Raw genomic sequence first — 25,584 nt, 5'->3', positions numbered from 1 at the left:
TTTGCCCCAAACCATTCCATGGGTTTTATAACTAATGATAAAGTGGTACCGGCATGATAGGGGTGAATGGATAGTGGAGAAGGATAAAGATAAAGAGTTGGAAGGAACTAAAAAAGAAAGGCAGCAATGAAATCAAGGAAAAGTCATGGGAGGTTTTTAAGCATGAATGGAGAGGAGTGATTGAGGGATGTGTTAGGGAGAGAGTGAACTACCGCAACCAAATGGCGCTATCGCATTTAATGCGATATGGAGTGTTGGTCTATACTTGATATGTGTAGTGGATGATTTTTTGAGGGTTATGTATGTGGAGTGCGAGGGTGCAGATTACCGTACACAAGCAGAGGTTGTCCGCAGAGGTCCAGCTTGGGGTATCATGAATATGCGCGATGAATGAACTAGTTTAGGAGAGGCAGTTCCGTGATAGATTATGTGGTAGTGGACCAAGGAATGTGGGAGAGGATAGAAACATTTAGGGTTGAGGCGTAGGTAGAGTCGGATCATTAGCCTTTAGAAGTGTACATAAAGGGATCGAGGGGAAGAAGGAACAGAAAGATAATGATAAAGAACACGGTAGAAAATACATTAGGGTAGATTGGTCGATAGAGGGGATAGAACATTATAGGGGAAAGTTGGCAAGCTGGGGCCAGAGGGTGGAGGGGGCCGACGGGTTGAATGAACTAATGAGGTGGTTAGGGAGGCGACGTAGAAGAAAGAGAGTGAAATTGAGGTGGGATAGGGAATGCAGAGAGACCAAGAGAGAAGCTAGAAGGAAATTGAGACAGTGGCAGAGAGGGGACGTAGAGATAGATAGATATACAGGGTGTTCCGGTGACTCGGGGCATAAAATTAACCTCATATACTAGAGCAAAAATGATGACGATTCGTGAAAAAAAATTATTATAAAAGTCTTCAAATGGCCAAAATATGGGCAGAGTGCATATTGCATATTGCAGTCGCAGTGAGTAATCAGCCAGTCAAACTTCCTGAACTTTGTAACAATGAAATGGATAAAGCTGTTGCTCGTGAAGAACACGCCAGACAGTTGTTTGTGAAGTTAAAAAATGCCTCACCATATCTAAAGTACTAGCTGTAGTATTTTCTTCTACGTAGTCTAGAATATCTTCTTCTAGTTCGGGTGTTCGGGCTGATCTTACGTTACTGTTGTTAGTAAATTTCGGCTTACACGTCCCATTTTCCCTTAAACGGGTTTCAATCCTTAAAAATGTTTTTCGATTGGGCGCTCTGCGGTTCGAAAATTTCTCCTGATAACGGTTAGCGGCTGCTTGACATTGCCCTAATGTCAAAATCATGTCAGTTTGTTCACTAAATGTGTAACTCTCCATTTTGCCTGTATAGCATGGTTGCCGCCGCCCGAAACGTTCAACGCTCTACCATAAATGGTATTGAAAATATTTAGAAAAATGTGTTAAAATTTTTGAACTTTGATGGCCCATATCTTGGCCATTTGAAGACTTTTATAATAATTTTTTTTCACGAATCGTCATCATTTTTGCTCTACTATATGAGGTTAATTTTATACCCCGAGTCACCGGAACACCCTGTATAGAGGCCAGGAGAAAATACAAAGAAGTATGCAAGAAAAAGAAGAAGGAGCTGAAGGAAAGGGAGGCTGAAAAGGTTAAGGAGTTGAAAGAGGAAAATGAGGTATGGAGATACTTAAAGAGGATGAGAAAGGGAAGAGATACACAAATAACTGAATGGAGAACCTAATTCATGGGATTATTGGGAGGGGTGGAAGAGAGAAGGCTGATCTATGGGCAAAGAGATAGGGAAGACTATCATAGAAGAGTGGGATCGAAATGTGGAGAGAACTGAGAGATAGGAACAGGGACATACAGAGGCAAGAAAGAAGGTCACAGATACGAGAATGAATGGAGAGATAGTGACAGAGGAACTGCCAAAGTATTTGTTGATGGAGGGGGATGATGAAGAGAAGAGATTCCGCTGTGGCAATGAGGAGAAGGGGAATAGGTAATCATTAATATTTTTTAATTGGGTCGCACTTGGCCTTCAAAAACACTGGATGTAGTAAAGAAAGATAAGAAAACACTACTTTGGAGATCTAAACGATAATTCATGACGTAAGATCTTACTTTATGATAAAACTCTTGAAGTGAACGTAAAATCTGATAAGATTATTTGCACAACAGGGAACGTTATATTTTCATCCACCTTTCTCAAATAAACAGAAACAAAGAGAAACTTTCTTGTATTGACTAAATGAGTTTCGCTACGTTATAATTAAGATAATATTTCAAATCAACAGTTATTAAATGGTTTTCCCGGAAACCTAGTAGTAGTAGAGGTAACGTCACTTATCCTTATTTGGTAACCGGAAATGACGAGGGCTTGGCGAGTGCCAGAATAAACCCGGAGATTAACCCAAGCCGCCATCGGAAGCTGAGTTTAACACAGCAGCAAAGCAACAGATGTCGCAACAAAACGTGTACTAAAATCGGCATGGTGTACACGAAGAATTTTATTATTTTTCTTTTTGGTTTATTTTGCTTCTACAAATCCCGCCCATCATAAACTTCGGACTCGTATTTTTTTATTCTTTATTTTCTTTAGTTTCTTGTTTGGACCTTTTTTCTAATGAAATCGCGGACAGATGAATATTCCTTGGCAAAATTTCCAAGGTTTAACCGGGACGCAGCAGTAAATCACTTCCTGCGGGTTTACGGCGCCCGTCGTTTGAAAATGCGGGGCGTTTATTGTCGTTTGTTTACAAACTGGTGGCATGTTAAATGTTTTTAAAAGATTTTTTTGTAGCAAAATTTAAAATTTAAAACTTACCATCGAGATCTGAAAGAGTGGAATCACCGCTATCGGTGGGATCTTGGTCCTGGCGCCGCGACGAGGGTTTCTGGCCCAGTCCGGCATCCGAGCTGGACCTACAATATGAATATCCCACGGGATAAAAGTGCATGTTGACGCTGTATCACAGCTCGGTAGGTGCCTCCTCGGCATTGGGAGACATCTCGGGGGGCGCAAACCACCCCACACCAACCACCCCGCTTAAATTCGATTCGAAGACATCTGCTTAGAAGAATTTTCTTTAAAGATCAAACGCAACTTTTCGCTCGTCGTTTTATTTCGTAATCTAAAAAAAAAAAATAAGATAAAATAATATTTCTACGAAATATTAATAAAGTAAAAAATATACTCGCTCAATTTTGCTTGATAAAACCAGAAGGTGTGAATTTATTTTACGATTTCCTAAACGTACTAAGAACACAAGGTTTATTTATAATGTTTTTATGCGTTTTAAATCAGTTATAAAAGCGGAACCCCTCTCAACTATGATTATGGCCAATCAATTTATTTTGTTTTTAAAAAGGAGAACGCTTAAATGAACAATTTATTTTATGTGTGAAACAAAAAATAACTCGATCGAAAAAAAAATCAAATTTCTGATAAAAGTTTTATGAATATTATTATAAATTTAAGCTAAATATTATTGATATAATCTGGAAAAAATGATGATTGGATCGGGTTGATGATTAAAGATCCTGTTGTGACTCATCTTTATAGAAATAATAAGCAAATCTATTCTAACCAAAACGATGGAATTTTAAATTTAATTTTGATTAAAATCGGCGTTGGAGATAAACTAATAAATTTTATTGAGATATTTCAAAATAATGTTATGAAATAAAGAAATTAATTTCTTCTTTCAAATAACGATCGCTTAAAGCATAAAAAAGCTTCCCTCCAATACTAAAGTTAAAAATCGTGATTAAATGATATCTACAATTTCTACAACTTATAAAGTCAATACCAGAAAGTAGGATCATTCCACTTCCAATTGAAACATCCAATCAGAAATGTTAGAAATTGATGTCTAAAAGCAACTCAGTTGAAATATTAGCATTTGCAATTGATCCAATCCAACCGATGGAGATAAAATCTGAACTGATGCCAGAAAAATATTTCTATGGGTGATTTGGATTGGATGCCAGAACCACAAGATGGCAACTCAGAGATTAGAACCAACAACTAGAAATGAAAGTTAATGTTTGCCACTTCCAATGGATACAATGCAACTTAAAACGTCAAAAGCAGAAAGTAATAATCCATTTAACTCATATCATTTCCAATTGATAAATTAGTGACTTTAAATGGAAGGAAACCAGCGATGAAGATATCAAAAACATATAAAAAGCTCACTTTGAAGGACTTTTAGATGTTAGAACGGGAAATGAAACAACAAAACCTTAGGTATGGAGGAAATTCCTGCTAAAATTTAGTCTCTCATCTCCACCAATTAATCACGGAGATATGGAAAGAAGCTTTTTATCAATAAGTATATGATTGTGCTCATATTTCCCAAGTTACATTATCCATTCTATTTATCGAGTTGACTCAAAGGAGTTCATATTGCTTTATTTAAAGATAAAGTATTTGTTGACGTTGTTCCATTAAGCCTTAAATAAATTATTATCTTTTCGTTGATTTAGAATGCAAATGGACTTAAACTCCGTTTCTTATACATTTGAAAAGAAAAACATCATTATCATGTATACCTATATCGTGTACACCTATATCGTGTTCTTTACTATTAAATTATGTATTGATAAGACAAAGGATCTTACAATTTGAGTTTATACCGATTCATGAATGCTGTTGTGTATATTATCGCAAAAATTCAAAAAGTAATTCGTTTAAGTAAAATATAAAAAAGGGGTTACATAAACATTAAAGTGGTATGATGTTAAAGTAAATATTTATGGGTTCCATCCAAAGTAATAATGAAAGTGCACGATAAAAAGTGTCTTATAAAAACCCAACTCTTAACGAACTTTTTCCACAAAGAACTTTCGTATTTGTTTCTGCTGTAATTCCTTCTGCCCGGGCTTACTTGTTGCTCCATTGTCCCAAACTACACTGCATCGCGTTCAAAAGAAAACCTCCCGCCTCCACCATATTCCTAAGATCGCGAAAAACATTGTTGAAAGCTCGCAATATTAACTCACGACTCAATCAATAACTCGTACGCGATTTATTTCAATATCCCAATGAGGGTTATCTAATCTAAGCGTAAATTTAATCAATTTGGGTACTCACCTTCTCTCGGCTCCGGGCTGGTCCTCGCAAATCTCAACTTTTCACTTTTCCAAACTGAAAATTTAGTTTTCCGCACTGAAACGGGTCGAAAAAATTACGATTTAATTGCACAGAACGCGCGGGTATGATTCGGATAATTTTTTTTTGTTGCTCGCGAGAACACCCTTCTAAAAGAAAACTGGGAAAAACTTGCTTTCTCGCGTGTGCTTTCAGCCTCTCCGCGCCGATTTCGGATGCGAACTGGTCAGAAGCAACAGCTTTGCAAGCTGAAAAGAGAAACGCGCACGCGCGCACATCCTTACAACAGACGCGAAGAGAAATACCTGTTACAGCTCTGCTCATTGACTGAAAACCCCTTTGCCGGGTTACCCCTGAAACGGTCCTCAAAAGAAACTCGGCCCTCCGGGTCTTCGTCTGAAAAGGATTTTTTTTAAAGCTTTGGGATAAGGTCAAAGTTTTTTTTTATAAGTTTTCAGGAGATAAATAAACAATTTCTGCCACACCCAAAACTTATAAAACTGATTTAAATTTAGAAGATAGAAAGGAGATTTATTTAAAACAATTTTTGCTGTCAAACTTTATTTTCTAAAAGACCACAATCACCGAAAATACATTATTAATAACTCTCTATATCTTTTTTCTTCTATTTACAAATTTACAAACTCTAAGAGGATGATTTTTTACGAGATTCAACATCTAAAGCTTTCTTTAAAGCTTCGGGATCCGTTACGGGTAAAGAACAAGTATAACTTCTGCATACGTAAGCTGTCGGTTGGCCTTCAACTTTCTTCAATTTTCCCATAAAGTCGATTCGTTTGTAAAGGAATTCGGAACGTCCTTCGGGATCATCAACAAGAATCAAAACTTTTCCTGGAATGTAACATTCCCGGACAGCGTTCAAAAGTGCTTTAGTCTTGTCATCATCCAAATGACCAACAATGAATATCTGTTAAAGAAATTCATAATCATCAATTTTTAGTTTTAATTTATGGATCAATTTAAATGTTGTTTTATTTTTGGAATTATTATGTTTTGAAACGCAAAGCATCGCTTTGTTTTGAATCGATCAAACCGGACCGCTTTCAAGCTGTCATCAACAGTATCACAATGGCCCTAACTCTAACCGAGGAAAGTTTTCCGTGACTCCTGAGGTCGCCCAAGTCTCGACGGTCTCAGAGAACGATCAATCTCAATTTATTCCCTTCGATTTCCCCTTTTACAGAGTACCCCTTGTCTTTACAATTATTTATCGACTTCTGCTTACGCAAAGACCATGACATTTATTGTGATTTTAATAGAAATTCTTTTCTTTGAAAAATAGAAAAAAGAAAATTTTTTTTATAAAAAAAAAAGGTTCACGCTTTTGATCTTTAGTACCGGAACCTAACTAGAAAAGAGCTATAAAGCACCTACCTGTGGCAAGGAATCGGAGTAATGCATCAGACCGGAAGTCATTTCCGGGAGAGCGAACGCGATCTGGCGGAGGCGCTCCGCGAAAGCCGTTAGAGTCTTTCCCGCCTTGTCCTTCAAATCCGGTCGATTCAAGTAAGCGGAAAGACGAACCAAATTGTGGACAGAAACCGAATTTCCACTTGGTTCAGCCCCGTCTTGATCTGTAATAAACAAAAAAAATTATTTAAAATCTATCCCTTTCAAAGAATTCCAACTCCAACGTAATTTTCTCTGTCTTATAGACGATGTTCATCGTCGAAACATCGGGAAATGGTAAAATGACTCATTTTACAGCTTAATATGGAGAAATATCCATGAAAAATGTGTAGTTTTGTATAGATATAATACGGAGCTAGCGCCTCGGGCACAAGCGACCTTGGCTTGATTGTAATATACAGGGTTTTATATAAAAGTTGTTTTGGAACATCCTGTATATAGTATCTAATATAAATTGATATTGTTAACATCATGAATTTTAATTTGTTTTTATAATAATTAAGTGGTTACTGTGATTACGAAGAAGAATTTCTGCACAAGAAAACATTAAGAAAACAACCGTTCACCTCATTTTAACAGAGCAGTTGCATCCTTATCATCACAACACCGTTCAAGCTCTAACAGAAAATGATGGCGAAAAAGAGAGATTTTTGTAGGTGGGCCATACAGGAAGAGGTAGTAAACGTCGACTTGCGGAATTTTTAATATTCATAATGCGCACATTTGGAGTGATGAAAATCCCCATGCAATACTAGAAATTCATCATCAGTGGCGATTCAGTATTAATGTATGGGCTGGAGTTATAAGTGATCAGGTCCATTTTTTCTTCCAAAGAGATTGACAGCCGATGCTTACATACATTTTTTACAAAATGAGCTTACAGAGGCATTTGATGAATTACCTCAACAAATTCTAGAAGATTGCTTCTTTATGCACGATGGAACACCAGCACATTATGCACGCGCTACGCGAGCATACTTAAAAAACAGATTTGGCAATAACTGGATTGGCCAAGGAGGTCCTGTCCCATGGCCACCTCGTTCACCAGATTTAAATCAGGTAAAACGGATTTAAATCAAATACTTTATTCTGAAAACGTTCAAAATGTGCAGAATTTGAAAAATAAAATCAAGCGACCTCGGCTTAATAAAAAAGTAAATCTTTAGAAATCGTGTATTTTAGTAAAGTTATATGATACGGAGCTAGCGCCTCGGCCGCAAGCGACCTCGGCTTGATTATAATATATATACAGGTAAACGTTGTTTTGCGCCGGTTCGGTTTACGCCGGTTGGTGCCGGCGTGGGATTCCCCGGTTCGCCTGACATCAGACGACAATAAAAAAATATAGAGAAAATGGAAAAAATGTTGGCATTGTGGGTTGATGATGCCAATCAAAAGAATATTCCTGTAACACAAGCAATCATATGCGAAAAAGCACAGTTGATTTTTTCTGATTTGAAGGCGCAAGAAATCACTGGCGAAACTTTCTTGGCAAGCACTGGGTGCTTCACGAGATTCAAATCTCGAACCAATATCCGTTTAAACCTCGAGCTGCGAGCGCTGATGTAGAAGCAGCAGCAGCTTACCTTTAAAAGTTTAAAGAAATTGTGGAACAAGGGAATTACCCTGCAGATCTCATCTTCAATTTTGATGAAACAGGCCTCTATTGGAAGAAGTTGCCATCGAGAACATTTATTTCGCGAGAAGAACGTAGTGCTCGTGGATTTAAAGCCGCCAAGGATAGACTGACTGTTCCCTTGGAATCAAATATTTCTGGTTCTTTAAAATTTAAGCCAATGGTAGTGTACCATTCCCAGAATCCACGGGCTTTTAGAGGTCTTGACAAAAGCTAAGAGGGACGAAGTGACAAACAATTGTTTAAACGGCGTTTGGTGTAAACTTCTTCCTGGATTTATACAAGGTGCAAGTGTAGAAGTGGTAAATAACATAAACGAAGACATTATCAAGTTTACACGCGAATGTGGATTCGAAGACGTAACAACTGAAGATGTGACCGGACTGTTAGACGTGCATGAATAACCAATCTCAAATCAAGAATTAGAAGAGTTGATGGAGGCATATGATCGCCCTCAATCAGAAAATGCCGAAGAAAAAGAGGAGGATGAGAAAGAAAATGATAGGAAAATCCCAAAAACCGACTATCTAACTCGTATCCTTTCCTCTATAGAAAAGTTAACAGGTGAGCTCTGTGACATAGATGGGGATTACAATCGAAGCGGAAATGTTGAAAGAAGTGTCATAGCTGCCCTTCGACCTTATGCTATGATTCTGCAAGAAAGGAAGCAACAATCAAAGCAAATGAAACTGGATTTTTGGATTTATTTCAAAAAATTTATTATTTATATCAAGAGATTATTATTTATTTTGAATATATATAGGATATGTATTAAATAAACACAACAGGAACCTAACCTTATACCGTCCATTATATTTGTGTTCATTTTACGCCGATTTTGTTTACGCCGGTGTCTCTCGGAACAGAACCCCGGCGTAAAACGACGTTTCCCTGTACATGAAAATTATATGCTTTTGATATGATATGGAACTAGCGTCTCGGCCGCAAACGACCTCGATATAATATGGAAGTAAATCCTTAGAAATCGTATAGTTTGGTGTGGTTATGATACGGAGCAAGCGACCTCAGCTTGATTATAATATATATTCTTAAAAATTATGTATCTTTAATATGATATGGAAACTAACGTCTCGGCCGCAAGCGGCCTCGACTTAATATAAAATAAATCCTTAGAAATTGTGTACTTTAGCATCGAAATGGTATGGAACTAGCGCCTCGGCCGCAAGCGACCTCGGCTTAATAAGAAAGTAAATCTTTAGAAATCGTACAGTTTGGTATAGTTATGATAAGGAGCTAGTGCCTCGGTCGCAAGCGACCTCGGCTTGATTATAATATATATTCTTAAAAATTATGTATCTTTGATATGATATGGAACTAACGTCCTCGACTTAATATGGAAATAAATCCTTAGAAATTGTGTACATTAGCATCGATATGGTATGGAATTAGCGCCTCGGCCGCAAGCGACCTCGACTTAATATGGAAATAAATTCTTAGAAATTGTCTACATTAGCATCGATATGGTATGGAACTAGCGCCTTGGCCGCAAGCGACCTCGGCTTAATAAGAAAGTGAATCTTTAAAAATCGTATAGTTTAGTATAGTTATGATACGGAACTAGCGCCTCGGCCGCAAGCGACCTCGGCTTGATTATAATATATATTCTTGAAAATTATGTATCTTTGATATAATTTGAAACTAGCGCCTCGGCCGCAAGCGACCTCGGCTTGTTATGGAAATAAATCCTTAGAAATTGTGTACTTTACTATCGATATGATATGGAACTAGCGCCTCGGCCGCAAGCGACCTCGGCTTATTCAACCCCATCTCGATCTGTAATATAATCTGTAATTTTTATTTAAATTTAATCGATTTCAAAGAACTCCACCATTCGTAATCGACTTTCATTTTAATTATTTAAACCACAAACATAAACCTGTCTTTAGATGTCCTGTTTTATAGACGATGTTAAAGTGTCGATCGTCGAAACATCGGGAAATGGTAAACGACCCATTTTTCTATGTCGAGGTTCGAAACCGGCCACGTATCGATTTTCCCAAGCGAATATTAATAATTTAGGTTTACCTAGCGCACTCTGTGCAACATTTTTATTTATTAAACAGTTCACTTTTAATGTATAATAAATTATTGTCCAATTAAAAAAAAACGATAATTTATTATCAAATTAAACTCGAATCTTTATATTCTCCAAAATCCCCGGATTATTAACGTCCCTCGCATTGAGAGGAAGCTTAAAAGATAAGACGCTTAGACGGTGTTATTAGATAACCATCTGAAATGTGCTCTTAACTTCGCAAATTTGCTAGATAAGGGCGTCGTAGTGGCGCATCCGTCGAAAAGGACGTAATAAAACCGTCCGGATTAGGACATAGCGATAAAGTTATTGTGGCAACGTCGAAATTTGCTAACGCAGAGCCGATCGATCGTTCTTTGACTAGACAAGAAGGTGCCACGTCGCCAGTAGGAGATAACACGTGTCTACACCGGTTATATTCACGCCAGGAGGGATTTCCACGAACCCTTAAATTCTGGATAGAGAAAGAGGGGGAGTTGAACAAACATCGGGTCAACCAACCAGAATTACAAGCAGATAAAGTTAACCGTTCAAGACGATGTAAGAGTTAACAATAATTTCGTTTCTATTTTATTTTTTTCTTTCCAAGTTTTCTTAGCAACGTGATACGATTTATAAGAAAAAAAACTACTTCATCGCGATCGAAAACACCCATTTCTTTTCCATTTTCCCTCCCACCTTTCGCCCCTGAGAGCGATTTTCTTCGTCATCCCAATTCGTTCAACCCTCCCACTTTGAGTGCCATCGTTTGTAAAAACGTTACAGATCGACAACTTACGTTTTTATAACCAACTCAAAAAATATTATTTATTTGTAATACTTAAAAAAAAATTTTCGTTGAAAAATATTAATCATAAAGAATTTGAGTAGCAAGAGATGAGTTACAAAAAAACAAGGTTGAAAAAAAGAGAGCATAGATTAAGCAGACTTAGGGATAGTCAATTCATTAAGATGCTGCCCGAGATTGTATTCCCACTGCTTCTCTCGCTGATTTCTTAACTTTCCAATACAGCACTTCTAGGAATAGTACCAAATTCAGTATCCAGAATATAACACTTTCTGACACTTTTTCCATGTTTTGACGCTTATTTACAATCTAAAAAGATTAGCTAATCTTATAGTTTACTATCTATACAGGGTGTATCTGAATGACCGCAACAAACTTCAAGGGGCGATTCTTTAGTGAATTTTAAGGGTATTTTGATATATGAGCCATGGGTGACTTCGGCTCCCCTAAGGAGCTACACCCTTCCAAAAATGACGGAAAATTTTGGTTTAATTTTTTTTTCTCAAAAACCATAAACGCTAGGAAAATGAAATTTGGGGAATATGTTTTGTACTTTCAACCTATCCTCTACCAAATGATTTAACAACTTTGTTAGAAAATGTGCCACTCAATATCTACAGAGAAATGTGGTTTCAACAAGATGGTTGCCCTGCTCATTATGCTTGTCCTGTATGGGATTGCATACAGAATACCCAGAAAGATGAATTGGGCGTCGTGGTTCGATTACGTGGCCTCCTCATTCTCTGGGTCTAAATCCCTTTGATTTTCTTATTAGGATTGCATAAAAGAAACAGTGTATTAAAAACCGATTGAAAATCTTGCCGAACTGAGCCACAATATTTATACAGCAGCAGAAGAAATAAATGCAAAGAGATCTGCACAACTAGTAAAAAGATCTTTTCTGTGACGATGTAGAGCTTCTAATAGTGCCGACGGCAAATAATTTGAGCATTTGCCTTAGTTTTAAGAAAATAATACTATAAAATTAATAATAAATAAATTTGTTTGTTTAATTTTGTCTTTAGATTAACCTTATTTGAAAGAGTCTTTTTGCAAGACATAAGGGCAACCATCTTCTTGAAACCACATTTTATAGTTCGTAGATAATGACTGGCACATCTTCTAACAAAGTTAAGAGGAAATAAAAAATAAATACAAATAACATACAAAAGTATGAATTTTTTAAATAACGTGTTTTTTGCAGAAAAACAGGCAATAATGTTTTTTATGACAAGAAAAATGGCAAGTGTTGTACCATTTTGGAAACTTGACTAAAGAGGCCATCTTTTAAAATTACTTGCCAAGGGTGTTGTACTACTCCTTTTTTTAGAAATCGTGTGTCAAACTTAATACACATAAATTCTTGCAACCTTAACTCAATCAAATTAATACAGTAAAGACCGGTTATAACGAGTATGCTTTATAACGAGCATCTGCTCTATAACGAGCAAGCTTCCAAGTCCCGTGAAAAATCCTATCCTTACAATGTAAAAAATTTCAGTTATAACGCGTGCTCGGTTATAACGAGAGTTCGGTTATAACGAGAGCTCGGTTGTAGTTTTGCGTATTTTGTACCGTCTATAACGAGCGAATGACGTAAAAATCTGGTGACGTCGTGACGCGCCATTTAGGCACCATGTACAGGCAGCATCGGCAGTTCAGTTTATCGCTAGATTTACGTGAACTTGTATCTATACGTCGTTACAAAAATCCTCATATTAACAACTTAGAATGTATGGAACTTGCGTACTTTCCGCCAAATTCAACTTCCGTCTTACAACCTATGGACCAAGGCATAATTAAATCAATGAAAACGTTTTACCGACAAAAGTTATTGTTCAAGTTAGTAGAAGCTATGGATCTGAATGAAAAATTAAAAATCGATATTTTAGATGCCATAATAATGCTAAACAGCGCATGGATAAATGTTAAAAAAGAAACAATAATGAATTGCTTTCGTCATGCATTCGGCAATCTTGCAGAGAATTTTAGCGAGGAAGATGAAATTCCCTTAGCTCAATTAATTACGCGTATCTCTGTGGAAGAAAATCTTTCTAGTTGGGCAGAGAAAAACGGTTTGGAAATAGACAGTATCGATTTAAATTTATTTGCCACTATCGATGACGATGTTACTACTGGTTCCATTCTATCTGACACTGAAATAATGTCTAACGTGTTGAATAAAGATAATGAATGTGACGGTGAATCAGATGAAGAGGTAGAACGAAACATATCAAAAAATGAATTTTTAGAAGCATTTTCTAGGTTGACACGTTACATTGCAACCAACTATGCGGACAATACTGAATGTATGTTCGCATACGATACAATAAACAAAAATATTCGCCAGGAATTATTACATAAAAGCATAAAACAGAAAAACATCCGAGAATATTTCAATAAAAATTAATTTTAGATGTATAATAGTATAGATGTTTAGTTAATTAGTTTTAGTCTATTAGGTAGTTGTATCTGTCTTAGGTCCATTACTACCATATTTTAGTTAAATTTATCTTATAGATAAACTCATCTACTAGCCAATCAGAGCGCGTAAAATAACCGTAACCGTGGTAATAATCCCTTAGATAGCTTAACCAGAAGATGGTAGTAACGAGCCTTAAACAATAAAGTTATGAAAAATTACAAAAACATGATAATGTATTTTTTTGTTTTTACCTTTTCAATCGTATACTTTTAAAGCAAACAAAATTTCTCATAGTGATTAATTTCTGATAGTAAATAAACAAAAATTTCATTGTAAAAGTGCAAAAACAAAAAGATTTTTTTAATTCGTTTTTAAAATTGCTAGTTACTACTTTTTGCACAAGTATTAAAATTTATGTTACATATTACGACAACCTTGGTTATAACGAGGTACCGTCTATAGCGAGCAATTTTTTCGGTCCCTTGACTGCTCGTTATAACCGGTCTTCACTGTATATTTTTTCGCAAAACTAACGACTTTTGTTGTTTGATTTGTGACTTCTACAGTAGCATGGTTCACAAGGAATAGATTATTAAAAAAAATCACTATTAAATTGCGAACATTTCTGACCGTAGTACCTAAAGATATGATGTACGGGACCGATTTTTAACATTTTGAAAAGTATCTCTATTATAACCAGAGCCGCGACGTTGTCGGGCAATTCATTGGCGGCTCGTCGCCTTACGGTAGAGACTCGGGCCACATGGACCACATCACGCCACATATAGAATACCACGCCACTGGTTGAGTTTTAGTCAGACAATCGGCCAAACACGTATTCAACGCTGTACCGCAGAGAACCCCACAAATTTTATATGGGCCATTCAACCAGTATCGATACGTTGCGGCACAACGATGTGCTCGATAGAAGCATGTTACTACTACGCTATAACCCGTTCGCTGCTCTATACAGATGGTGACCTCAACTGCCCGAAACGTCGTGACTCTGATTATAACTTAACTAAGAGACATGGAATTTTTTCTCATTTTTACCAGAACAGGTATGGGTTGGCCTCTCACCCGGTGTCCGCTTGACGTTGAGTTTCGGGACATCCCTGTATAATATGGAGCTAGAGCCTCGGCCGCAAGCGACCTCGGCTTACTATGAAAATAAATTCTTAGAAATCGGGTAGTTTAGTATCTATACATATATTATGAAGCTAGAGCCTCGGCCGCAAGCGACCTCGGCTTAATATAAAATTTAATCCTTAGTAATCTTACAGTTTACTATCGATATAATATGGAACTAGCGCCTCGGCCGCAAGCGACCTCGGCTTAATACAGTAACAAATCCTTAGTAATCTTATAGTTTACTATCTAGATAATATGGAGCTAGAGCCTCGGCCGCAAGCGACCTCGGCTTACTATAGAAATAAATTCTTAGCAATCCTGTAGTTTAGTATCTATATAATATGGAGCTAGAGCCTCGGCCGCAAGCGACCTCGGCTTACTATACAAATAAATTCTTAAAAATCGTGTAGTTTAGTATCAATATGATATGGAGCTAGCGCCTCGGCCGCAAGCGACCTCGGCTTAATATGCTATGTATATTCATGAAAATTATGTAATTTTATACGTACCGTGAAAAGAAAAGTAGCGATATGTGCACGTATAATAATAGTGGCAAATCGAAAGTTTGAACAGAGTTATTAAAGTTTCGTTAATTTCGGTTTAAAATTCTTACCTTCTTTATCTCGAATAACAATCGAAGGATCCCCTTCAGGGCTTGTGAAATACCCAAAATCCTCTTCATCCCAAAACAGCTCATTTTGGGTATCTTGAAGTGTTTCAGCCCACTCTAACCACCTACAATCTAACGTAGCTTCATACGTATCGATTAAACTTCTAATTAAGAAAGCGTAATCTTGAACAAATCCGTTAATAGGCGTGGAACTAAAAAAAATTATTAAATAACATAAAAATTATCTTTAATTTTCTTACATTTGACTAATATTTCCGGAATCGTCTTTATAACAACATCTCAATAAAGTCCTATTTGTGTCATTATATAAATACTCGTTAACAAATTCGAGAGCTTTCACAGCACGATCAACATATTCGGATCTATTTAAAACAAATCCAGCCTTTGCAAAACCAGATATCATTAAACCATTCCAAGCGGTAACGATTTTAGTATCAACATGAGGTTTGGGTCGCTTTAATCGTTCCTCATAAAGAACATCGTAACATTGCTTTAAAATTTCTTTAACCTCATCAATTGTAACGTTAAAAGCGGTCGAAGTAGCTTCATAAGATCTAAAGCACCCCAAAATATTTTTATTTGTCAATTCATTATGAGGATCGTATTGAGGTGGAACATTTCCGGATTTCTTCACGTCGAAATGATAACAAAAAAGATCAAAATAACGGAATCGATTGTGTTTCATTGTTAACAAATTTTCTAACTCAGAGTATTCCCAAACGCAAAAAGCACCTTCTTTTTTATGCTTTGATTTTTCTGTTGGATAAGAATCTGCGTCTTCAGCACCGTAAAACCCCCCCAAATCATGACTTAAATCTCTCGATGCGTAATTTAAGATATCTTCAACGATTTCTTTGAAAAAATCGTCTTTTGATATTTGATAGGCGTCGCAATAAGCGACTGCTAATTGGCCTTGATCGTAAAGCATCTTTTCAAAATGAGGTACATGCCAACGTGAATCAACCGAGTAACGTGCAAAACCCGTGCTTACGTGGTCGTGAATTCCACCGTAAGCCATCTTTTTTAAGCTATGAGTACAACTTTCAAAGATTTCTTTTCCTTGTTCCGAAGTCGGGTCTTTCGAATAAACGTGAAAAAGATAATTGTAATTGCTTGGTTGGGGAAACTTTGGTGCATCGGAAAACCCTCCGTAAGTTTTATCGTAAGATTTTAAAAACATTGAGGTGCATTTACGAATTGTGTCACTTTCTGGGATATCTAACTCGGATGTTGTTTGAAAGCTTTGTGCGGTTAATCGTTGAATGGCGTTGATGGAAGCTTTTGCTAAAATTTTTGTTTTTAATTTTTAAATTAAGATTTTTTTTATTTAATTTTCGAGCGGGCGCGCCGTCATAAAATTTATGACAATTTTCGAAAAGACAAAAAATTTGATTTATAAGGCCATATTTATATTATGGGATGTATTAAGGGATATAAATGTATTAGAAACAGGTTTTGAGTCATACATGAAGGTTTCGGATCGTTTGCACATTTTTGAAAAATACAGGTCCTTAATGACAATTTTATTTTATATACAGGGTGTGTCAAATGTCTGGAATATAGCCAATAACTTCGCCATTTGTGGTTGTAAAGAAAATTGTTTCAAATAAAAAATTCTTTATTAGTTGTGGCGCAGGACTGCTGCATTCATTGTTGCAACAACGTGCCCGCAAACTACGTCACACCATTCGCCAAGCCCAGCTCTATGCGTTTGTGTATTTTTAGAGGTTATATCGTAGACGTATTCATATTATTTTTGAAGTTTTATTTTTTTAGACGTATTAATGTCTATCATGTAACCTCTAAATCTCTAAAAACACACAGCAAACGCATAGTATTAATGACAGTTAACAGGGCGTGGCAAATAGTGTGACGTAGAGTGGGGGCAACCAACCAGTAGTGGGCTACAAAAATACAATGCATGTAGCAGTCCTGTTAGATTCTACTTAATAAATGAAACAATTAAAACAAAAAATTAATGATAAAAATATGAATTTATATTATAAATTTAATTTAGATATCCAATAAAATACGATAAAATATTTATTTCGTTGACTTCATCACTGGTGACCGGAAATATGCGGTTTCTTTTGGTCTCAATATATCCAGAACTAAGAAAATCATTAATTTTTTGAAATTTTCTGGAGAAACTAATTCAATTTTTGACCATCCTGTATAAGATACTCCGATACAACAAATGACAATCTATTTGACATCATCTGAAGAGTAATCGTGGCAATGTAGATCTTTTTTGAATTAACGTTGGCTGAGATATGGGGTTTTAAAGAGCATGTTGAAATTTACCAAAAAAAAGCTTAAAACCAAAATAACTCGAAAACGAAAAACGTTAGGTACCAATAAGTTTTATCAAAGCCAACCTATTTTTTTACGTACAATTAAATGGTGTAATAAAAACTATAGCATTCCATTTAAAATAACGAAGTTATGGTCTACTTCCGGTAGACCGGAAGTGACGGAAATCTTGAAAATATTTTAGATCGAAAGATCCGAATATTACCAAAATTTCAAATCTCTACGAATAGTGGAACCTCAAAAAGTTCTAACGAACCAGTTATGTGAGACACCCTGTATTGCAATTTATATGAAATTGTTAAATTTCAAAAATTAATCGATTCATTTTATGTTTTTAACAATTGTTTAATATAAATTAAACATTTTTACTCTAGCAAAATGTATGTTTTAACTGTTTTATTAAAAATAATGTAATATTTATTAATAGGGATCAGATGCCATAAAATTTATGACACGCGCCCGCTCGAAGGTTAAGAATTTACCTTTAGCGCCTAATTCCTCATGATTAGCTTCCCATTGTTTGGCAATCATAGAGAGCAATGTTTTAAAACCAACTCTTCCATATTTATCTTCTGGGGGGAAATAAGTTCCTCCATAAACTGGCTCTAAATTGGGTGTTAAAAAAACCGACATAGGCCAACCTCCACCACCCGTGGTTCTTTGGACATAAGTCATATAAACTTTATCAACATCCGGTCGTTCTTCACGATCAACTTTTATTGAAACATAAGATTTGTTTAAAATTTCAGCCACTGCGGCGTTTTCAAACGATTCTTTCTCCATAACATGGCACCAATGGCATGTTGAATATCCCACGGATAAAAAAATTAGTTTATTCTCGTTTTTTGCCTTTTCAAAAGCTTCGTCGCCCCAAGGGAACCAATCCACGGGGTTCGTTGCATGTTGCAGTAAATATGGTGATTTTTCATAAGAGAGTTTATTCGTTTTTATGTCTGTTACAGGTAATGAGCTCGTACTTGGTCCAGTTGCCATTTTACGAGCTAATTTTTCGAAATTATACGGCTTGGAATTAACACTAAAACAAATTAAAAAAATACACAATATTTGTTAAGTGGCGCCATCTAGCGATTAACACACGAATTAAACTAGTAAACTCATTGAATAACCTTACTTTCTAAAAAACGTTAAATTTAATGATTTTATATTAATAAAACGTATTAATTACCTAAAATTCTTTAACGACGCGACATAATTACAATTTAACTTCGAGGGGTTGCACGCGTTTCTTATCGTAAAGTTACCAAAACATTTTGCCGCTCGTATGATATTGCATTGAACACCTAACAGGCGCAAATTCCCATACATTGCACCGTCACTAACGATTTTCGCATATTCGGGTTTTATATAATTCTTGCAAGAACGAACACGCGGCAACTGTCAAAATTTTAGCCAAACGTCAAATCGTGTTTGTTTTCGTCCCGTACCAATCAGCTGACTGTCAAATGTCAAATACAAATTTTATTTTATTTTACTAATTTATAAATTGGTTTTATTTAATAATTAATCGATTAATTTATTTTATTTTGTTTTAAAGATCTATAATTAACCATCAATTTTTAGGAGTTGGTCCGTAATTGCGGAATAAAAACGATCGCCGGTCAAAAGATGGCGTTAGTTACAAGTTATTGAATTTAAAATTTATTATTATGGATTATATTGAACTAAAACTAGAATTAACTTAACACTACTTCTTATTTAATTGGTTTAAATGGCTGTATTTAACTCAAAATTCGTTTATTTAAGGTATTACATACAAGGTAAGTGGATTAAATCAAAGAGATATTTTTAATTTATTTCTGTTAATTAGAATCAATTTAAATTCACTACAATTAACGAATTTATTATGAATGAGAGATAATCGTAAAGAATTCGAATAGTTTTAAAATTAATAAAAATTAAGTTAGATTGATAAAAAATCGGAATAAAATTTTATTATTTTAAGGTTATCCAACTTGACTCGGTTACCATGGTGATTAAGATCCAAATATTAGAGTTGCTTGTCAAAATTGACGTTGAATTTAAGATTTTTTAGTGAAAAACACATAATTAATTGGATTTAAAGGTTGTATTTAATTCAAAATGGGTAAATGGATGAAATTATGAGCGAGGTAAGTGGATTAAATCAAAAAAAAATTTTTTAGATCAATTAAAATGTACAAGAATTTAGGGTTAAATAATTAACTAGAACTAACACTAGACCTAGAATTAGAAAATTTTAGGTTTAGCCGGGCGTCTGAGTCAAGAACTTAGAAAAGTCTGAAGACGCATTTCAAAGGATTTTTCACGACAATTACAAATATGTCAAAATTGACGTTGACATTTCTAATCGAAAGTTGACCATAACTTTATTAATATTGAAGATAAATATGTCGTGTTTGTACTCATTTTAAAGGATATTTAATGAAAATTACAAATATGTCAAAATTGAGGTTGATATTTTAAATTTGAAGTTAATTATCATATAATAGACAACTTCATGGTGTTCTTTTATGATGATGTATTCTTTATTAAAAAGAAACATTAACATGAATATATTTTTATTGCACTAAAACTAGAACTAACACTAGGCCTAGAACTAGAAAGCTTTGGGTTTAGCCATGCCTCTTTAGAAAAAGAATCATTCGAACAGCAGAGATGAGAACACAAGATCCATAGCAGGCTACACCCTGAGAAAAATCAGATAACTCTGAGGTATCCAAGATATAATCGATGGATGACAACAGATTGCAGAAAATTTCAAGGGATGGTATCCCAAGATCAAAAAGATTTCTTGGACACCCACCCACAAGGTGATATGAAAGCTGGAATTCATTCACGTCTCTAGATTATAGAGTACAAGGCCTTAAAACTATTTTTAGCTTTATATCTGTGTCTATGTATGGTTAGAGAATACAGAAATGAGCTAGTTAAGAAATCGGTTGTTTCAAAAAATTTTTTGCTTCTAATTTAATTCTTCCTAGGTTTCATGAATTCAAAAATTTCCACGTTTAATTTTCTTTGTTTCGTCTGAAAAATGAAATAAATAATAATATAAAACGAGGAGGAATAATAACCAGCTTAGCAACAACCGCAAGATGCAATATGCAACGATTGTTAAATCAGAAAGCAAAACAAAAAAGTTTTTGATATAAAATTTCGGAACATATTGGATTTAAAGTCCATTTTTTATAATATCTAATAATTACCAATTATTTGTGTAAAAATAAGGAGTGTTATTTAAAATTTTTGCGATTACAACAAGATAAAGCTGGAGACAATTTTATCGTGGAATAAAAAAATATTAAGTTAACAACAGGGATTTGATTATAATAAATAAACATGCATTATAGGAATAATTGAAAGGAAAAAAATGACCCGAAAGGCTATCATTGTCGGCGTCTGGCGATATTTTGTTGGTATAAAAATGTGGCGATTTTTAAAAAAAAGTACACAACTCAAGGTGTGCTCACCATGAAGACTCTCCTGATTTTCGCCGGGCTTTTAGCCTTAGTTTACACCTTACCGAGGGTTCCCCAACAACCCATCATTTCTGGAGTTCAAAATGGTAAGATTTCAAATAGATATTAAAAAGAATAACATAGCGATTTTCTTACTCTTTGCTTAGTCCAAGAAGTTAATTTGCAAAAAATTGTTTTAAATCTTCTGCAAAACATTGACCAACCTAATTCTTCCCAAGAAATTGAAAAGATTGGATTAAATTACGATATTGAAGCTAACATTGAAAATTATAGGGTAATAAATTTTTCCTTATTTTATTCTTTTTTGCTTTAATTTTTTTTTCTGGTAGAATCCTCAATATGTGGTTAATTTCTTCAAATTATTCACCGTTGCCGCTCTTCCTAAAGGCCAAATTTTCTCGATTTTCAACCAACAACACCAAAGAGAAGCGATCGCCTTCTACAGAGTTCTTTATAACGCTGTGGATATTGATACTTTCTATAAAACTGCCGCGTGGGGAAGAATGTTTTTGAACGAAGGATTATATCTTTACTCAGTTTCTGTTGCTTTGGTACACAGACCAGATACTGCCAATATCGAATTACCACCAATTTATGAAATTTATCCTTATTATTTTTACAACTTTGAGGTTTTCCAACAAATCCAACAACGTCTTGGTTTATCTTTGATTAATTTGCAACAACGATCATATAAATTACCTTATTATTTTGGTAAATATATGATTAATCAACAATATCAAGGACCATTCCAATATCAAGGGCCATTCCAATATCAAAAACCATTGCAATATCAAAGACCATTCCAATATCAAGGACCATTCCAATATCAAGGGCCATTCCAATATCAAGGACCATACCAATATCAAGGACCATACCAATATCAAGGACCATTACAATATCAAGGACCATTCCAATATCAAGTACCATTCCAATATCAAGGATTAAATCAATACCAACAAGGAGTAAATCAAAATGAAATTCCTGTTCAATTACAATATGGTATCCGCCAAGGAAAACAAATTCCAGTTCAATATCAAGGACCATTAGGACAACAAGGATCATATCAATGGCTTGAAGGAATGTTGCAAAATCAAGTTCCATACCAACAACAACAAGGACAATTATTTGGAAGGAAATCGAGGTTGCCAAATTATCAACAAATCTTGCAACAATCCATTCCTTCTTCGCCACAATATTTCCAAAGATACGTTCAAGGTCAACAATACCAAGGAGTTCCATCTCAACAATACGAACAAAGTTTTGGACCCCAAAATCAACAACAAGGAGTTCCATCTCAACAATACGGACAAAGTTTTGGACCCCAAAATCAACAACAAAGAGTTTTTGGCCAACAACAAAAAGTTTTTGGTCAACAACAAGGAGTTTTAAATCAACAAGGAATTTATGGCCAACAAGAAATTTATGGTCAACAAGGAATTTATGGTCAACAAGGAATTTATGGCCAACAAGGACCTTTTAAACAAGATGTTGTCGGCCAACAAATGGGTCAAATCCCGGTCAGCCCATACCAAATTTATTTACAAAGATTACAACAACAAGGACAAGAAGGTGTTAGCCCAATGATAAGTTACTTAAACAACTTGAAAAGCAAATTAATTAGAAGCCCAGTTGTAAATCAATATCAAGGTGTTGGTGTTCAGGAGAGAGAAAAAGTTCCCCTGTGGCAAAATTTTGATAGCGAAGGTAACCCAAACAAGAATAACAAAAAATTTTCTTTATTTTAATAAATTAAATTTAATTATTTAGTACTCACAATCAACGCTGAATACTCCCAAATCAACCCACAACAAAACCCGGAAACTTTAATGAATTATTTCACCGAAGATGTAGGATTAAACGCTTTCTATTATTACTTCAACATTTATTTCCCATCGTGGATGTCCAACGAAGAAATTAACTTTAACACTGAAAGACGTGGTGAACAATTCTATTTCATCTACCAACAATTATTGGCTAGATACAATTTGGAACGCATCTCCAACAACTTACCAGAGGTACCACTTATAAATGTTAGAAACCTCGTAGAAGCAGGAATCCAATCGGAATTAGTTAACCCTAACGGAATTCCATTCCCAATTAGGCCAAACAACGCTCAAATCCCATCCCCATCAAGAGTAAATGAACAAGTTTATGACAACTACACCATGGGGTTACAAAATATGCTTTCTTATGAATCAAGGTTCATGCAAGCAATCGATTCTGGATTTGTTTTAAACAGAGAAGGAAAATTGGTGCCGATTTTTGAACCCCAAGGAATTGAAATTCTCGGCAACTTAATCGAGAATAACCCAGAATCATTAAACGCAAGATATTACGGTGATATGTTATCGATTGCTAGAAATATTTTGGGATACTCAAACATTCCAATTAATCAAAACGATTTTATCCCATCCGTAATGGAACAATTAGAAACATCTTTACGCGACCCAGCTTTCTACCAACTCATTAAAAGAATGATGTATTTCTTCCAAAGGTACCAACAATACCTTCCGAGTTACAACCAAGAACAACTCTTATTAAACGGAGTCCAAATCCAAGACGTTAACGTTGACAAATTAGTTACTTACTTCGATAACTTCTATTCCGACATTTCCGTCGCTATTCCATCTCAAGTTCCGGTTCAAATCAAACAAAAAAGATTGAATTATTTACCATTCAATTACAATTTGAACGTTGTCAGTGAAAAATCAATTCAAGCTGTTGTAAGAGTTTTCTTAGGACCTAAATTTGGAGTTAACGGCCAACACATCGATATTAACCGTGAACGCTTAAACTTTGTGCAATTAGACAAATTCCAAACCACTTTAATACCTGGATTAAACACCATCCAAAGAAACTCTCTTCAATTCAATGGAGTCGTCCCAGAACGGACCACCACCAAAGAATTGTTCTTACAACTCATTGGAGTCCAACAAGTTCCAGTAAGTCAAAGAATTCCATTGGGTATCCCACAACGATTACTCCTTCCAAGAGGTACCCCACAAGGTCAAATTTACCAAATGTACTTCATTATCACACCGGAAACTGTTGCGAAATCAACCGTAAGAAGCGTTTTACAACAACAAATCGTTTTACCTATGGACGTCGTTTACGATAACTTACCCCTTGGATATCCATTCGATAGACCAATCGATGAAAGCGTCTTTTATGTTCCAAACTCGCGTTTCCAAGATGTTGTTATTTACAACGAAATTAACCCGGTTGGGCAACAAGGAGAAAGATTTCCTCAAAACCCAATTGAAATGTAAAAAAAAAACGAATTGATTGATTTGATTGGATTGTTCAAAAGGCTATGTATTTTTTTTAGTTAAGTAAAGATTTTGTTGCATTTTTATTTGAAGGATTTTAATTCCCTCTTATACTTTAAATTGTTTTCTCTCACGTATCAGTTTTTATCCTTTTAATCCTGCCTTTTTTAACTAAAGTCAAAGAAACTAGTGAAACCTAAGTTTTTTTATAGACTTTATTATTATCTAAGGAAATTTTTTAACATATTACTTTATATGCAACTTCTTTATTCATTCTAAAATGACTTATTATGATGATATTTAACTTATTATTAAAAAAAAATAAAAAATTTAACTTTCTCTTTTTTGAGGTTCATACATAACCTCAACATCTGACATTTCTTAGTTTGAAGATGAAGATAAATTAGAGATAATGGTCAAATAGTAACATAAATAAGACTACTCACCAAAAACTACTTTCCCAAATGCTTAATATCAATGTTATTTAGAGAAGATAAACATAACCTCACAAAAATGTTACTCCAAATTTCCCTTAAAATTAACAAATTTGAGTTTAAATTACAATAATGATTAAGTAACAACATTAATTAAACACTTTAGTAACTCTCAAACATTGTTATTTCTTTAGTTAAGCATTTATTTTCCTCAGAATTAAATCTTAAATTACCATTCATTTCTAATCCATCATCACTTATTACAATTACAAAGATTGCAATGTTGTTTTCTTCTGGTTTATATAAACCACTTTTACTGAAATAATAACAACAAAGATGTGTATAAATTATTATAATTAACAATTTTCAATAATACTTACATAGTTCTCTATAAAATAACGAGATGTCACTACTCACAACATCAAAACGTCATTAACACAATTATTAGGTTATCTAAACATCAAAATAACCAACTCACAAAAAATGTTTGTACTTTGGCGATTGTTGATTTCAATTTAATGGTATAATGGTCAAATAATAATATAAATAAGACTCTTCGCCAAAAACTACTTTCCCAAATGCTTAATATCAATGTTATTTAGGGAAAATAAACATAACCTCACAAAAATTTTACTACAAATTTCCCTTGAAATTAGCAAATTTGAGCTTAAATTACGATAATGATTAAGTAACAACATTAATTAAACTCTTTAGTAACTCTCAAACATTGTCATTTCTTTATTTAAGCATTTATTTTTCTCATAATTAAATCTTAAACTACCATTCATTTCTAATCCATCATCACTTATTACAATTACAAAGATTGTAATGTTGTTTTCTTCTGGTTTTTATAAACCACTTTTACTGAAATAATAACAACAAAGAT

At 34.8% G+C, this 25,584-nt stretch overlaps 3 protein-coding genes across 4 annotated transcripts in view; 1 reads left to right on the top strand and 2 right to left on the bottom strand.

Moving 5' to 3' along the window:
* Positions 1-5,221, bottom strand: part of LOC111426592 (Ca[2+]-channel protein alpha[[1]] subunit T) — a 94,335-nt gene extending 89,114 nt beyond the window's left edge. For both annotated transcript variants that reach the window (XM_071195778.1, XM_071195779.1), the window contains exons 1-2: positions 5,089-5,221; positions 2,818-3,124 (exon numbers count right to left, since the gene is read on the bottom strand). In XM_071195778.1, the coding sequence (XP_071051879.1) occupies positions 2,818-2,950 (133 nt within the window). In that variant the 5' untranslated portion in view covers positions 2,951-3,124; positions 5,089-5,221. The remainder of the gene's footprint in view (positions 1-2,817; positions 3,125-5,088) is intronic.
* Positions 5,222-5,650: 429 nt separating this feature from the next.
* Positions 5,651-18,958, bottom strand: LOC111426442 (spermatogenesis-associated protein 20). The gene is made up of 6 exons (XM_023060958.2): positions 18,703-18,958; positions 17,999-18,552; positions 15,443-16,487; positions 15,186-15,394; positions 6,502-6,701; positions 5,651-6,034 (listed from the first exon to the last, which is right to left on the bottom strand). Exons 1-6 carry the CDS (start codon positions 18,840-18,842, stop codon positions 5,753-5,755), a joined length of 2,430 nt encoding a protein of 809 aa, XP_022916726.2. The 5' UTR covers positions 18,843-18,958; the 3' UTR covers positions 5,651-5,752.
* A 2,009-nt stretch (positions 18,959-20,967) lies between these two features.
* On the top strand, positions 20,968-24,350 carry LOC111426441 (arylphorin-like). Its single transcript, XM_023060956.2, has 4 exons — positions 20,968-21,081; positions 21,142-21,269; positions 21,325-22,699; positions 22,763-24,350. Exons 1-4 carry the CDS (start codon positions 20,988-20,990, stop codon positions 24,262-24,264), a joined length of 3,099 nt encoding a protein of 1,032 aa, XP_022916724.2. The 5' UTR covers positions 20,968-20,987; the 3' UTR covers positions 24,265-24,350.
* Positions 24,351-25,584: the final 1,234 nt, after the last annotated feature.

This window comes from Onthophagus taurus, chromosome 5 (assembly GCF_036711975.1).
Source record: "Onthophagus taurus isolate NC chromosome 5, IU_Otau_3.0, whole genome shotgun sequence".
NCBI lineage: Eukaryota > Metazoa > Arthropoda > Insecta > Coleoptera > Scarabaeidae > Onthophagus > Onthophagus taurus.
Note: the sequence above shows the minus strand (reverse complement) of the source record. Positions and strands in the feature narration are given on the sequence as shown.